We start from the raw sequence: 17121 nt of genomic DNA on the forward strand, positions 1-17121 counted from the left end.
AGTTGGCCAATGTGAACATCTTTGCAACTTGGACTCAAGAACATAGCTGCGGAAAGTTTACTTGATCCCACCACTGCCACAACTCCACATTAAGCTTGAACTGATGATGCAATTTGTGAAAGCTCTACCGAAAGAGGAAGAGACTTTTAAGTATCTGTTTACCAAGTTTCAAAGACAGTTTGAAACAAAACTGAAGGAAGACATTTTTGTGGGTCTGCAGATTTGAAAACTTGAGAAGGACAATGTGTTTGATAAAAAAAAATAAATTAATGGGAACCTGTCACCAGTTTTTTCACTATTAAACTAAAAGTGTCACCTTCTGCAGCTCCTGGTCTGCAGCTTCTGCACCTTGTTCCCTGCCTACCCTTGCAGACCCCAAAAATAACTTTATAAAACATGACCGTTAGGTATGCTAACTACCTGTGTGGCTCAGATGGGCGTGCTCATTTTCTGCTCCTGTCCCCCCTCCTGCCGCTGTTCGCCATCCTCCTTTCTTGATTGACGTTATGGCACCTCCGTCATCATCCTTGTTGCTCTTTCAAATCTCGCGACTGTGCAGTCATGTCCGCTCGTGCAGGCGCAGGTCGCTCTGCCATATCACGGGCAGAGCAGAAAACATAGCTGCCCTCGCGTGCGCCTGTGAGCTAAATGCGCAGGCGCAAGATTATGGTCGGCCCTGTGCATGACTTCACCAGCGTCATCCTCGTAGCCGACCTAATCCTCGCGCCTGCGCATTTAGGTCACCGGCGCGCGCGAGGGCAGTTATGTTTTCTGCTCTGTCCGCGATATGGCACAGCGAACTGCACCTGCGCGAGCGGACATGACTGCACAGCCGCGAGATTTGAAAGAGCAACGAGAATGATGATGGAGGTGTCATCACGTCAATCAAGGAGGATGGCGAACAGCGGCAGGAGGGGGGACAGGAGCAGAAAATGAGCATGCCCATCTGAGCCACACAGGTAATTAGCATACCTAAAGGTCATGTTTTATAAAGCTATTTTAGTGGTCTGCAAGGGGAGTCAGGGAACAAGGTGCACCTTCATAGAATGCAGCCCTGGAGCTGCAAAAGGTGATTCTTTTAATTTAATAGTGAAAAAAAACTGGTGACAGGTTCCCTTTAAAGTTGTTGACAAAAGGGCTTGAGATTCTTCTAAAAAAAAGTTGTGAAGAAATTTGTAGGCAACAGGAAACATAGAAAATTTTATTCCATTGTGGAGAACATGCTGAAACGTTTCAAAGCCTTGAGTTGTCTGATGAATTTGAAGTTACATTTTTTTACATTCCCATTCAGACTAGACTACTTTCCTGAAAACCTTGGTGCTGTTAGCGAACAGCAAACTGAAAGATTTCATCAGGAGATGAAATAACGATATTAAGGTAGATGGAAAGTGAACATGATGGGGGACTACTGCTGGATGCTTCACAGAGATGATCCACAGGCCTTCTATAAGAGAAAAGGGATTAAGAAAAGCTATGAAGATAAAAGGAAAAGGCGCAAGAATTAATTTCCAATAAAGTAGCAAAGTGTAAGTTCAATAAATTTTTGTCTAAAACAAACATGTTTCTTGTTCATCTCGCTCAATCATCTTTGTAGTTTGTGCAAAATCCATATGGGATGGTTAAAAATAGAAGGTTTTCTTCATTTTGTTTTTTTTTTTGTTTTTTTTAAATCAGGGCATAAGAAAACCGAAGAATCAGGAATTGGATTTGAAACTATTTTAATGACCCTAAACTTTCCATACCTGTGTAGTTATTTTTTTTTTTTTTATCTACTACCATCCCCACCCCCTGAAAAAAAAAACAAAAAAAAAACTAAACCCCCCAAAAAACAATGGTAACATTTTGAGTGCTGGGATTTATATTGGAATTTCTTTATGAATATTGTCTAACACCACAATCGGGGTTTTCTTTTTACTTCATTATGAACAATTGATAATATAGGAAAACTGATAAATTGAGAATTTTATCAAGTCACTATTTACAGGAATTCTACAGACTGTACTGCAAAAAGAGTAGAAAGCATATATGTATATATATATTCCTGAATATTGTTGATAGAGACTTGTGACATGCCATGTTCCACTGGAGGATACCTAAAAAGCCAAGCCGTAGAGCAAACAATTATAGTCAATGGTCCACAAACAGTATTGATGGTGACACTTTATTATCAGAGGAATTGCTGCCCTTGTATCACTGCATTCTTGCAATGAATATAACAGATATAAGCAATTTAGCAAATAGCTATTACAAGTTAGTACTCAACAGGGAGTAGTTGACTTTCAACTTCACATGCATTTTCATTTTACAGGAGTCCCCATGACTGACCAATCTACTGCACCCTGCTGATTAGGCACATCTACAAATGCTCCAGCATAAAGAGCTCCATGCAGCTCATCGTTTTGACAAACTCACGCTAGATAGTACAAACTGCATACTTATCCGTGCATTAAATTTCATTAAATTTGTGCAGTTGAAATAGTTAATCCTACTTGAAGAGAAGAAAGCAAGGAGAACGCTGAGCAGGTCAACCTTCTGGATGATGGTTTTTGAGAGTATGTGACTACAAAGCACTAGACTAATAAATAAAAGGCTACATCCAAAATTATTAAACCTGAACTATAATAGAAAAATGTTAAAAAAAGGGGTCAATTTCTTCAAGTGATACTTCTAAAAGTGAATATTTCTTTATGCTCTATATTAATAAAAATTTACCTACAGAACCTGGAAGCGAATTACATTTTGTACTTCACAAGCAGTTTTTGCTACTTAGACATATAATAAGTAAGATAATGTTGATGTATCTTTCCAGCAGAGGCAGATCAGTGGTCTTTTTTTTATATGGTTTCAAAGTAAATAATAGCAATAAAATGCACAAAAAAGAAAGACTTTACAGTTGAATGCAGTATTTCAAGGGAGATAATAAGCTGATATGAATAGTGATCAAGCTTGCTTCACCTTTAGATACTTTAGTATATAACTTTATTCTATCGGCTTGAATATAGTTTTGCTACCTTCTAACCATTATGTTTAGAGCCAGCTATAGACTGTAGAAGGCGCACGGCGGATGGGAAATTATCAAGAATGCTAGAATAAAAAGCATTAGACTTGGTGGGTTATTTGTGATATTACATGAGAACCTTCCAAAGAACATTGCTAAAGTAGAACTACGGAACAGAGAATACATCTGACTTGTACAATTTTCTTTTTCCATCTAAATTATTAGAAAATATATACACTCCAACCCATCAGTGGACAACAATGATTACTCAAAGAAACACAAATCAATACTTCACTTATTTTTGACAACTCTGGAATGAATGTACTTCAACAACAACAGTATTAAGAATAAAAAAAAATAGTCAGATTTGGATGTTTTTAGCGTTTTTCCTTTGGTCTTGCTTCATCCCTTTTATAGTTCAGAGAAATACAGGGTCAGCTCACTTATGATTTAGAAATAACTGTGCAGTACGTATAGGGAGGTTTATATATGCCACCATCATGTTCATGGTATATTAGACTCCTAAAAATCCTTGTATTTTATGGACAATCTAATGTCCATAGCTATTGGCAAACCTATTAACTTGATATATCGTTTGGATAACAAATGTGGATATAGAGACATGAAGATAAAGCGGTGTGTGAGCTGGCAATCTTGATCTCCTTGTGGTTGAATAATCAGGGATGGCGGGAGGAGGGAGCAGCTCTCAGGCACACCATACTATGATTAGATGTTACAGGAAAAAAAACAACAAAACTTCCTGTGCAACATTACTAAGGTGCCAGATTACAGAAGGTCAGACGGGGGATCAGTACATTTTTGGAGTAAGGAATAATTTCGTAAGTGGGATTATTTATTAAAACAAAATCACTGGGCAGTAAGTTTCACTACATAACCTCTTAATGTGTGTAAAGGAATACACAAATATGGAGAAGAATATAGCAAGCTTAGAGACATCCTAAAAAATGTAGTTAAAAAAAAAATGGCATGTAAACAATCCCAAAAATTTTAAAGAGTGACATGGTATACCTCAAATCGACCAAAATGTTATACTGTAAAAATATATATGTGTAGAATTTACCAATTTTTACAAAAATAAATATGGACTGAAAAAAAAACCCCAGTCTTAAAATGTTAATAGGACAGGAAGTTGTGAGCATGTGCAGTAGGAAAACCATGGGGGCTGAGGCAATAAGAGACTGCTCACACTCCTGTCCACTATGTCTTTCTGATATAATACTGTAGATACCAAAGGTGCTGAGGTAAAAGAAGAGGCTTCCCCACCTGCTGTCTACCCTGTCTTTCTCATATAATACTGGAAATACAAGGAGTGCTGAGGCAAGAAGAGGCTGCTCACATTGCTGTCCAACCTGTCCTTCTGATATAAAACTGGATATACCAGGACTGCTAAGTCAAGAAGAGGCTGCTCACTCTGTTGTCCATCCTGTCTATAAGATCTGATGCTGGAGATACTAGTGGTGCTGAAGCAAGAAAATTCAGATCAGTTAAACAAGGCGGATATCAGTGTGACCAAATACTGGAGATAACAGACATACTGAGGTAAGAAGAGTCACTAGTCAGTCTACCCTGTATTTCTGATCTAAAACTGGAGATGCCAAAAGTGCTGATCTAAGAAGAGGCGTCTCACAGTGCTATCCACCTTATCTATAAGATGCTCATTTTGCTGCCACCCTGTATTTCTGATCTAATACTAGAGATACCAGTAGTGCTGAGGTAATAAGATACTGCTTACACTGCTGTCTTTCTTTTCTGTCTGATCTAATACTTGAGATACCAGTGGTACTAAAGTGAGAAGAGACTGCTTAACTCTTCTATCCACCATGTTAGTCCAATCTAACAATGGAGATACCAGGTATACTAAGGTAAGATGAGGATATTCACTCTGCTGTCCACCATCCCTTTATAATTTAATGCTGTATTGCTCATTCCACTGTCCACCCGGTCTGTCTGATTGAATACTTGAGATACCATTCGTACTGAGGTAAAAAGAAGCAGCTAACACTGATGTCACTTCTGTATTTCTGATCTAATACTGGAGATTCCAGTGGTGCTAAAGTAAAAAGAGGCTCTTCACACTACTGTCCAACTTGTGTTACTGAATGCTGAGCAGCTGCTGTGACCTGGAAATAGCTTGATATACACCATGGTCCAAATTATTATGCAAATTGGAATTAAGTGTCATAGCGATTATTTATTTATTTTTTTTTCAATGAAACTCATTGATGGTATTGTGTCTCAGGGTTCTTTGCATCACTGAAATCAATCTCAGATACCTGTGATAATTAGTTTACCAGGGGAGCCCAATAAGAGAAAAACTGGATGTTCCACAATATTAAGCAGGCCACAGTTTTCAAGTAACATAGGAAAGAAAAAGGATCTCTCTGCTGCCGAAAAGCATCAAATAGTGCAATGCTTTGGACAAGGGATGAAAACATTAGATATTTCATGAAAACTTAAGTGTGATCATCGTACTGTGAAAAGATTTGTGGCGGATTCTGAGCACATACGTGTTCGTGCTGATAAAGGCAGAATGAGGAAGGTTTCTGCCAGGCAAGTTCATCGAATTAAGAGAGCAGCTGCTAAAAAGCCATTACAAACCAGCAAACAGATATTTAAAGCTGCTGGTGCCTCTGAAGTCCCTCAAACATCAAGGTGTAGGATCCTTCAAAGGCTTGCTGTGGTGCATAAACCTAATATTTGGCCACCCCTAACCAGTGCTTACAAGCAAAAATGGTTGCAGTGCGCCCATAAATACGTGAAGACTAATTTTCAAACAGTCTTGTTTACTTATGAGTGTCGAGCAACCCTGGATGGTCCAGATGGATGGAGTAGTGGATGGTTGGTGGATGGCCACCATGTCTCAACAAGGCTGTGACATCAGCATGGAGGTGGAGGAGTCATGTTTTGGCCCGGAATCATGGGTAGACATCTGGTAGGCCCCTTTAGGTTTCCTGAAGGTGTGAAAATGACCTCTGCAAAGTATATAGAGCTTCTGACTGACAACTTTCTTCCATGGTACAAAAAGCAGAAACGTGCCTTCAGGAGCAAAATCATCTTCATGCAGAATAATGCACCATCTCATTCTGCAAAGAATACCTGTGTCATTGGCTGCCATAGGCATAAAAGGAGATAAACTCATGCTGTGGCCACCATCTTCCCCTGACCTCAACCCTATAGAGGACCTTTGGAGCATCATCAAGCAAAAGATTTATGAGGGTGGGAGGCAGTTCACATCAAAACAACAGCTCTGGGAGGCTATTCTGACATCATGCAAAGAAATTCAAGCAGAAACTCTCCAAAAACTTACAAGCTCAATGGATGCAAGAATTGTGAAGGTGATACCAAAGAAGGGTTCCTATGTTAACATGTAACTTGGCCTGTTAGGAAGTTTTGGATTTAAATCGTTTTTTATTTCAGTGAATGTGACACCCTAATGCTGCAAATTCCACAAATGAGCATTTTCCGTTCTTTAAAACATATAAAATGTTTAGAAACTCTACTGTGCCTAATAATTTGGAACAGTGCATTTTGAGGTTGTTTTTTTTTAATTTTGAAGATTATACTGTTATCATTGGGAGGTTTCTTCAATAAAATTGGATTTATATTCTATGGGTGATGATTTTTATTAGACTGACTGTCATTTGCACCGACCATTTAGGAAAATCAGAGAAAAATATAATTTGCATAATAATTTGGAACATGGAACAGCAGCACAGTTTCTTCTGCACATGCCTACATTGGCTCCTATACTATTAATATTCTAGGAAAGGTTTCTGACAGAGTAAGAAGATGGCTGCGATATTAATGTTCTACAGTGATTACTTCTCTGGGCAAAATGAGTACGATTTGCTAATTAAAGGGTATTTAATATTTATTTATAATGACATTTCTTTTTTTTCTGCCCCTGGAGAACCCCTCTATTAATATTATAATTTATGACAATTCGGTCAATAGGATTGGGGGGAGGGAAAGTGGAATTGAGTTGAAGTAACAATACTGCATCACCGCCAGTGGAATAAAAGGAAATCACAAGATGTGCCTAGCTTAATGAGAAATGTCTAGTAGGTGAATAATAGCAAGAGAGTGGATGTGTATTACATAAATTAGGGCACATCGATTTTTCTGTTTACATTCCAAAGATTACACCATAACACAAATTAATATTGATCAGAGGAGCTAATGTTTGGCTAAGTAAATGAAAAATAAAGCAAATTACTGTTCACACACAGGATACGGTCACTGTATTAATGCTTCACTACTTATTCTCAGAGTTCTAGAATTAAAGGGATTGAAAAACATTTTTTTAGGGGAGTGCAAAGCAAGAAACAAAATGGAAAAAGAGGTCACCTTCCTATAACCACAAATGTTTGACACTTAGGCTATGTGCCCACGGGCGCTCGTCCCTGCGGATGTATCCGCAGGTACGAGCGCTTGTTTCCCGCAGCTGCCCGCCGGCGTCCGCAGCTATTTTTAGCTGCGAGATTACAGCGGAATAGCTGCGGGAAACATGCGGACATTCATGCGAATTATCTGCGGACGTCCCGGCCTCTATCTCCATAGCGGAGGGCCGGAACATCCGCAGGTAATTCCGCATGAATAATTGACATGCAATTATACGTGCGGATGCGGACATCCGCAGCATGTTCGGCAGCCGCACTTTCCGCAGCGTGGACACAGCACTCCCCATGTCCCATAAGGTAACATGGGGAGTGACTGTACATGCTAAAACCTGCGGATTCATCTGGAAAATCCAGATAAATGCACATGTTTTCCGCGGCAAAATCCGCAGATGCAAGCTCCCGTGGGCACATAGCCTTACGATCAAATAAGCATCATACTTTCTACCTTCTTTACAGAGGATAAGCCATGTGGTTAATTGATTCTTCACATTTACAATATAGATCTATATCTAGTAGGAATGATGGGAATGAAAACGTAAACCACAACAGTATCGAGCATTCTCCTCCTGCCCTCCATAAGCCCATCACAGAAAATATATTACAGTAAGCCATATTTTTAGTAAAAGGAGGCATCTCCAACAGAATATAATTTTTAGGGTGAAAGATAGTGCAGAAACATGAACGTGAAAGAGCTCGATTTTGAAGTAAATGATAGGTTTTCTTGCTTCAGCATTTGGCTGTGGCTTACACACCACGTTCTAAATTATTATGCAAATGGTATGCTACTTAGATTCTCTTTAATTGTCGATGCAAATGAGTCGGTATAATGTTCAAATAATTGTAAGATTATGAATCAAATTTTATTGCGCAAACCTGCAAATAACAACAGAATTTTCTTCAAAACTACCCCCCCCCTCATAATGCACTGTTCCACATTATTAAGCACAACAGAGAATCCAAACAGTTTATAGGTTGTAAAGGTGCCGGACTGAGACCAGTGACGCCCATTGGACCCGATCGCCCTGCAGGTGAGTATAATAAAAAGTGTTTTTTATGTTATACAGATCGGCTTGGGCACTTATATACAGTAATCTAATGCTTTATATAAGAACTTACTGGTGGTGGCCGCAGCTTATAAGGGACAAATCTGGTGACAGGTTCCCTTTAAGAGGTCACATTTACGAAATTTAAAAGCTTTTCCAATGAAAAACATCTGAACAGGACAAGTTACAAGTTAACATAGGACCCCTCCTTTGATATCACCTTCACAGCATCCATTGAACATTTGAGTTTTTAGATAGTTGCTGCTTGAAATTCTTTGCCGGATGTTAGAATAGCCTCCCAGAGCAGCTGCTTTGATATGAACTGCCTTCCACACTCCTAGATTTTTAGATTGAAGATACTCCAAAGGTTCTCAATAGGGTCAAGGTCAGGGGAAACTGGTGGCCATGCCAAGAGTTTCTCACATTTTATGCTCATAGTAGCCAATGACTCAGAGGTATTCTTTGCATCATGAGATAGTGAATTGTTAAGCATGAAGATAATTTTGCTATAGATGGCATAATTCTTCTTTTTAAACCATGGAAGAAAATGGTCAGTGAGAACCTTTATATACTTTGCCAATGTCATTTTCACACCTTCAGGAGACCCTAAAGTGGCCTACTAGCTCTCTCCCCACGATTCCGGCCCAAAACATGTTGCTGCCACACTCTTGCTGACGTTACAGCCTTATTGAGATATGGTGGCCATCCACCAATCATACACTACTCCATTCATCTGGATCATCGAGGGTTGCATGACACTCATCAGTAACTAAGGCTCTGTGCCCACGTTGCGTATTTGCATGCAGTTACGCTGCGTTCTGCACTGCAGCATAACTGCATGTGTCCTGCGTCCCCAGCACAATCTATGAAGATTGTGCATAATCCATACACACGTTGCGTTTTAGAACGCAGCGATTTGCATGCTGCCAAATCGCTGCGTTCTAAAAAGCAAAATGTCACTTATTCCATGCGCTTTGGATGCAGGTCCCGCTCTGTCTATGGTGGGGGCTGCATCCAGAGCGCATGAAATCGGCTTTTCACTGCATTCATTACGCAGTGTTTCTGCAGCGATTTGAAGCGCACATGTGCTGTCAAATCGCTGCAGAAATTTCTGTAGGGACAAACGCAATGTGGGCACATAGCCTAAGACAGTTTTAAAATTAGTATTCAAGTATGCATTTGGCCCAGAGAACAAATTTCTGTTTGTGAGCACTGGTAAGTGGTGGCCAAACAGGTTTATGCACAACTGCAAGCCTATGGAGAATTCAACATCTTGAGGTTCTTGGGAATCCAGAGGCATCAGCAGCTTCAAATACCAGTTTTCTGCTTTGAAACCTTCCTCATTATGCTTTATCTGCATGAACCCATATCTGTGCTGTGTATCAGCCACTAATGTCTTCACAGTATGATGATCATGCCTAAGTTTTCGTGAAATATCTAATGTTTTCATACCTTGTCCAAGGCATTGCACTATTTGACGCTTTTCTGCAACAGAAAGATCCTTTTCTTTCCCATATTGCTTGAAACCTTTGGCCTGCTTAATAATGTGGAACATCCTTCTTAAGTAGTTTTCCTTTAGTTGGGCTCAACTGGAAAACTCATGATCACATGTGTTTCAGATTGATTTCAGTGATTCAAAAAAGCCCTGAGACACAATACCAGTTTATTGTAGAAACAAAAAATACAATCTTTGTGACACTTAAATGCAATTTGCATAATAATTTGGAACATAGTATAGAGCTGCAAGACCTGGGTCTCATCATTAATGCAAATAAAAAAACTTGCAAAATAGTACTTAATAATATAAAATAAAGTCTAAGATACAACACCCATGGCAAAAAAGTAAAGAGGTTGTCCGGGACTTTATATTGATTGCTTAACCTTCGGTAGTTCCATAACACTATTGGCAGCCGTCATCCATGAGAACAGCTGTGTGTTAGGGGTCCAGAATTTCACACAGCCACCAATTTGACATTAATGACCTAGCCTAAGGTACCAGACAACTCACTAAATCAGTTCTTCCCTCAGTAGTTTATGGTGTTAACTAAAGGTGAGCGGATCCGGGTAAGTTCGGGGTCTGTGGGTTCAGTCGGACTTTATATAAACTTCTGTTCTTGACCCAGACTTGATTTTAACCTGAACATCCAGCTCATTCCTATTGAAAACTTGAGTAATAAATACTTTTTTTTATATGTTCCCTGGTTTGCTTATAGCCCCTTCTGGTTTGCTTATAGCCCCTTCATGTCATAGTGAACAGTAGAGACTTTTGGAAGGATTACAAAAAGGCCCATTTGACAGCAGCAGGTACCTCTCCTTCATTGGCTATGTTTCCCATCACTGCCTTTATATTTATTTTCCCCATTATAGAGGCAGTATAGCTTTTATATATATATATGTATATATATATATATATATATATATATATATATATATATATATATATATATATATAAAAATACTGATACTATTGACATGAATTTGTCGCCTGATGTGCGTAACAACCCACCCAGGGAAAGAGTATGAAATACATGAAGTATTAGAGGTGCAAAAAGTCATGGTAAATCATGACTCCAGATGAAATCAGTAATTAGGGAAGAAATTCTTCCAATTAGTGAAAAATAATATCAGCTAGTTCACATGATGGCCTGTAAAAAGGTGTCTCATTACCAAGGTGCTACACAAGAAACATCTCATATTAGCTTACTGGTTTTACCTGTTTCAAAACCTTCGCAACCTTATTGTTGTAACACTGATGGCATTGATTACAGAAGAATTTCTAAACTAGTGAAGGTTCCAGTTAGCACTCTTGGGGCCATAATCCATAAGAGAAAACAAAATTATTTCACCATAAAGTGGCCACGACCAGGTTCTCCCCATAAGATTTCAGACAGAGCAGTGATCAGAATTATCACAAGAGTTGTTCAAGAGCCAAGGACCATGTGTCTAGAGCTACAGAAAGAGCTGGTATCAGCAGGTACAGTTATTTAAAAAGAAAACAATAAGTAGTGCACTCAACCATTATGGCCTGTATTTCATGCTTATCACGCAAGATTCTTCATTGCTAAATAAAAAGCATGTTCAAGATCGTTTAAAGTTTACTCAACAACATTTAGGCAAGCCTGTGAAATACTGAGAGAGTATAGTCTGGTCAGATGAGACCAAAATTTAACTCTTTGGATGTCATAATAACACACCACGTTTGGAGGTCAAAAGGCACTGCATATCAACAAAAAAAAAAACCCATACCAACAGTGAAGTTTGGAGATGGGAATATCATGGTAAGAAGCTGTTTTTCAGTGTACTGCACTGGTAAACCTCATGCAATTGAAGGAAGGATGAATCGTCAAATTTAACAAACAATTATTGGTATACATCTGCTAGCATCTACCAGGATGATGAAATGAGGGTGGATATTTCAGCAAGACAATGATCCCAAACAGACAGCCATGGAAACTCTCAATTGGTTTCAGAGAAAGAAAATTAAGCTGCTAGAATGGCCGAGCCGATCACCTGACCTGAATCCAATAGAAAATTTAGTTAAGGAACTAAAGCTCAGAGTTCATATAAGGTGCCCATAAAATCTTCAGGATTTGAAAAGTGTTTGTGTGGACGAATGTGACAAAATGACACCTTAGCAATGTCTTTGACTAATTGCTCCATACAGGAGGCATCTTGAAGCAGTCATCCCCAACAAAGGCTTTTCTATTAAGTATTAAATACATTTCAGTAAGCGTGTTACATACTTCTTCCTGTGTCATTTCTCATTATTGAAACTAAATATATGAACATCTATAGTTGGATTTCTTTGCCTGTGTGGATTAGGTAGGATGTTAACATCTGGTGGGAAATTAATCTAGAAAAAGTGGGCCAAATGTTTTTCAACTTATCATCCAAGTGCAGTCTGTGTAAAATTCGTTTTGTTTTTCTACAGCAGCAGCTGTTAATAATTTACAAGACTATTTTCTTATTTTACAGAATTGCAATTTATCCATAAAATTGGATGCTATATTGTGGTATCCAATTTTTTTTCTGGCGCCCATAGACTTGATTGGGTGAGTATTATCTGACTTCCAGAGGAAAATCATGCAGGCTGCGATTCTTTTCACAGGTAGAACTCAAATATAAAATATGGTCATCTACACTAGCGCTAACACTAATTTTAATCCTAGACCTCATCCTAGTCTTAATCTTAGTTCTAACCCTAATCCTAGCTTTAACCCTTGTGTTTAAAAAAGTATCTAAAAATGAAAAGTTTCTAATATTAATTAAAAAATTAGTTATTTATTTTTTTAAAAATAACACTTATTTTTAATCTTAAAGAAAAGCTCTCCTAGAAGGTTTGTGTGTCTCATCTCACAAAACTCTAAGTGAGTGAAGAGGCAGGGAGTAGTAGAAAAAGAGAAAGTGAGGAGAGCAGTGTGTATAGATGGAGAGCTGGGAAGCAGAGAGGCTGTAGCAGGAGTAACTGGGAGCTGAATCTGTAAAACACAGTAAGGGTTTTGTTTGCTCAATCTCTGCAGCCGACGCAGAGAGCAGCAGTTGTGATTGAGTATGTCATCTGGTTGCTGCTCTCTCCATAGACAGGAAATGAGCTTTGTTATCTGTCATTCCCTGTGCAGAGAGCATTAACCAGATGACAAATTCATCACAACTGCTGTTCTCTACACTGTCTGCGGTAATTGAGAAAAAAAAAAAAAAAAGCAGTTCCTGATGCATTCGACTACCTTGAGGGGATGGGGAACAGTGGGAAGTAAGTAAGGCAGGGGGAGGAGTGTGGGAAGAGAGATCAGCAACGTACGTATGAGGTGGGGGAAGTCTTACCTATGGCAAGGGAGGAGACTAATCAGTAAAGAAACCAGTAAGTGCTTTGTCTTCTTGATTAGTGCTGCAAGTGCAGAAAACTGGTTGCTGCGTTCTATCTATTCTATCTAGTGACTGAGATGATAGAGCTCTTAGACAAAACTCTGTCATTTGGAACGCTGTCTATGCACAGAGCAGCAACCAGATGCCTTACTCATCACAATGTTCTTCGGTGCTCTGGCAGCAGCCATCAATAGAAAACACACTGACTGATTTAGCTCCCTTCAGCAAGAAGGGAGCAGAGGTGCAGGGAATGTAAAGCTTCCTGCACATAACAGCTTTCATTCAGCTGGATTACATCTGGTTTGCTGATGCGTAGAGGGATCCACCTGTATGACTGAGGAGGCTATTTGGAAGGAAGAGGCAACTACGCATGCTCAGCCGCTGCATAAGGCAAGAGTCACACTTGCGTATGACTCGGCGAGTCTCGCATCGGGATCACCCGGGGCGGCCGCACACTCTCGGACAGGAGCGGGTTAACTGCACAGAAATACATGCAGCTGAGAAGCTCCTGTCCGAGAGTGTGCGGCCGCCCCGGGTGATCCCGATGCGAGACTCGCCGAGTCATACGCAAGTGTGACTCTTGCCTTAGAAGATTAGACGGATGGACATAAATGCTATTAGTAATATTAAACATCAAATCTGCATATCTTTTTAATGGTGCATCATTTTTATTAGGTTTTATTAATAAAAGCATTTCTGTACATGTTGTCTGCAGCCTTACCGATATGTTCTATGATGGCACAACCCTTTTAAATAGATTACCTCCTCTAATTCTCACTTTTTTGCAGATTCTGGAACAGGGTTTTTTTCTGTGCAGTCCTGTTCCAGTCATACTTCTGGTAATAAAAAGGTTACATTTACTGGTAACCAACTGGCTATATAACACAGAATTACTCTGTAGCAATTTGCTTTTCTCCTCTATGACAGAATGTATACGCCCAGTTGGTGAAAGGAACATTTTCATCTTTATTATTGGAAGGCATAAAAATGCTCAAGAATCAGTGGCGTATTCAGTGTAAATTACAAAGTCCAGTGCAGGGTCCTCTCAGAGCAGAACCCATTGGTGACGGCTTCCACAGATCATTACGAAATTATTATTTTTTGCCTGAAATGTGATTGCCAACATCTGTAAGATTTTGACTCAAAAACCATATTGATCACTACAATGGTCATATGTACTTTATGTGTCACCAGTGAGTGACCAATGCTGTAAAGGGCATGCAAGTCTTAGAAAATATAAGGTGTTGATAAATTTACATTTCAATCTGTTATTGCAATCTTGAGTAATTAGCATTTTAAAACATGCGCAATGAGGGATCTGAGCGCGACAGAGCAGGTAATAATCCTATTCCTAGAACCAGCCTCCTTATCTATATTGATAGATCACTGTGTTGTGTGTGACCATGAGCTATCAATCAAGCTAAAGAGGACGGTGCAAGGCAGAGAAGCAATAGCAAGAGGCAGCGGCTCTTAAAGGGATAAAGGGAACCTGTCATGTCACAAAACGCTACTTAGTTGCAGATATGGAATTAATCTGCAGGTTAACAGCATTTTAAATCCTTGCTGATGCCGCAATGAAAACCCGGCTTTAATAAGGCCAATTAACTATATTTCTCCCGGGAGCTGCCAGCTTTCAGTCATCGAGGCAGCTGCAAGCACACTAACTGACAGCCATCAATGCACTGATAATCTGCATAGATGGCTGTTGGTCAACGTGTGGGAGCGTGCTTACACCTGACGCTCACTGTATGCTGAGCAGTGACTGATGTCACCCCTCTATGACTGAAAGCTGCTGAGAGAAATAAACTTAATTTCCTCCAGGCTGCCAGGTTTCAGTGCAGCAGTAACACAGCTTTAACAAGCTATTGACCTGTACATTAACTGCATATGTACAGGTCAATATTGTTTGGAGACATGACAGATTCCCTTTAAGTGCTCTGTCACGTCTAAAGCACTTAATACCTAATATGCATGCATATGCATGGGAATGCAAGTTGGGTATTAATGTGATAGAAGATCATATATATGATATAAAGGTGTCGATAGATTTTTATATCAAAGACCTATATGCCCATATACATGGTATGGGGAGTGTGGAGGGGGAGGGGTTTGATCTTACTGAGAGAGTCTCTATAAAGGGGACCTGATAGCACTCCCAACATGTCTAATTCATTAAATAGTTGCATTGTCTGTTAAATAATTCTGGATAATCTCTTATGAAGAACTCTGAGTTGTGCTGTTCCTCTGTTGTTACTGTTGGAAATGCATGTGTGAAGTGCCAAAGTAGTGTTAATATTTCCATTACAAGTGAGGCGTGTCGTTTCGACATACGACCATTCCACACAATGGGCCTCAATCTATTTGAAAGGACGTGCGTATATACAGACATCACTTACCCATGCTTCTGCCTGAATCGGTTTGATGTTTTCTAATAGAACTTCTTCATAGTTCCCATAGTCGCTAAATTTCACGACTGCTGTTGTTCCAGAAGAATGCAGGGCTTCAATCTCAGCTCTGTAATACTGGAAAAACACATGAGTTTATTTATTGAGAAGGTAAAGTTAGTCATTGAAATTGTGCTTTTGTTCTAGTTTATTTCATAACATGTTATTTTTATAATGCTCTACAAAATCCATCAAAATGTCACTTTCTTAACTCGTCAAATAATACTTTTCAAAATTAACATTTTGTCACAAAATATACACCACTTCAATGACTTTTCATTTGACTAGAACCATTTCACTAATCTGTTATATTAAGATAAAAAATAAATAAAAATGAAGAATACCAGGATCGCCATGAATCCTGTACGGCTTAAGTGTGGCCATTGAAAAGTTTATAGCACAAACGTTATTTCTGTGCCTAACAGCTTTCAGTTTTGTAAATCTATTTATTTCAATGGTCTTCATGTTAATAGAGCAACCCCTGCTCCAGTGTCAGAGGGACCCATGATATAAAAGCTTTGATGCACAGCTGGTCAAGAAATAACTAGCAATTATATCCAATAACGTCTAAGGCTATGTGCGCACGTTGCGTAACTGCATGCGTCCTGCGTCCCCTGCATAATCTATGAAGATTATGCAGGACATGTGCGCACGTGGCGTCTTAGAGCGCAGCGCTTCGGCTGCTGCCCGAAGCACGCGTTCTAAGAAGTGACATGTCACTTCTTCCGTGCGCTTTGCCTGCAGCCCCTGCTCTGTCTATGGGAGGAGCTGCAGTCAGAGCGCATGGAATCGGCTTTTTTTTTATTCACTACGGACATTTTCTGCAGCGATTTGAAGCGCACGTGTGCTCTTCAGATCGCTGCAGAAATTTCTGCAGTGACTGTACGCAACGTGCGCACATAGCCTAAACCTGCAGGACTGACTATAGTGAATTGCTTTCTCATTTGTGGACAAATGAAAATCTCATTTCTTAAAGGGAGCCTGTCACCAGGTTTTTCCTTTAAGAGCTGAGGCCACCACCAGTGAGCTCTTATATACAGCATTCCAGAGTCTTTCACCTTTCCTCGCACCTGCACATTACAGTACTTTTCTCTATCCTCAGCCGGGCAGGTCAGAGTGCACATGTGCAGGAGCGCAAAAAAAGCCACTATATAACTGATGCAGGGCACATCATGCACATGGGGTTGGGCAGGAGGAGGATGCTCACACAAGATGGAGGCGCCGGACCAAGAGAAGCGTCACCCATTGGACAGGACCACCCCCTAGGTGAGTATTATATGGTGTTTTTGACATTATACAGAGCAGCTTGGCTCTTATATACAGAATTTTAGAGTGGCCACAGCTTATAAGTA

At 39.7% G+C, this 17121-nt stretch overlaps 1 protein-coding gene across 1 annotated transcript in view; it reads right to left on the reverse strand.

Moving 5' to 3' along the window:
• Nucleotides 1–17121, reverse strand: part of TDRD3 (tudor domain containing 3) — a 419212-nt gene that overhangs the window by 48580 nt on the left and 353511 nt on the right. Inside the window, exon 12 of the mRNA XM_075334376.1 lies at nucleotides 15722–15847. Within this exon, the coding sequence (XP_075190491.1) occupies nucleotides 15722–15847 (126 nt within the window). The remainder of the gene's footprint in view (nucleotides 1–15721; nucleotides 15848–17121) is intronic.

The sequence above is a fragment of the Anomaloglossus baeobatrachus genome, chromosome 2 (genome assembly GCF_048569485.1).
Source record: "Anomaloglossus baeobatrachus isolate aAnoBae1 chromosome 2, aAnoBae1.hap1, whole genome shotgun sequence".
Classification (NCBI taxonomy): Eukaryota; Metazoa; Chordata; class Amphibia; order Anura; family Aromobatidae; genus Anomaloglossus; species Anomaloglossus baeobatrachus.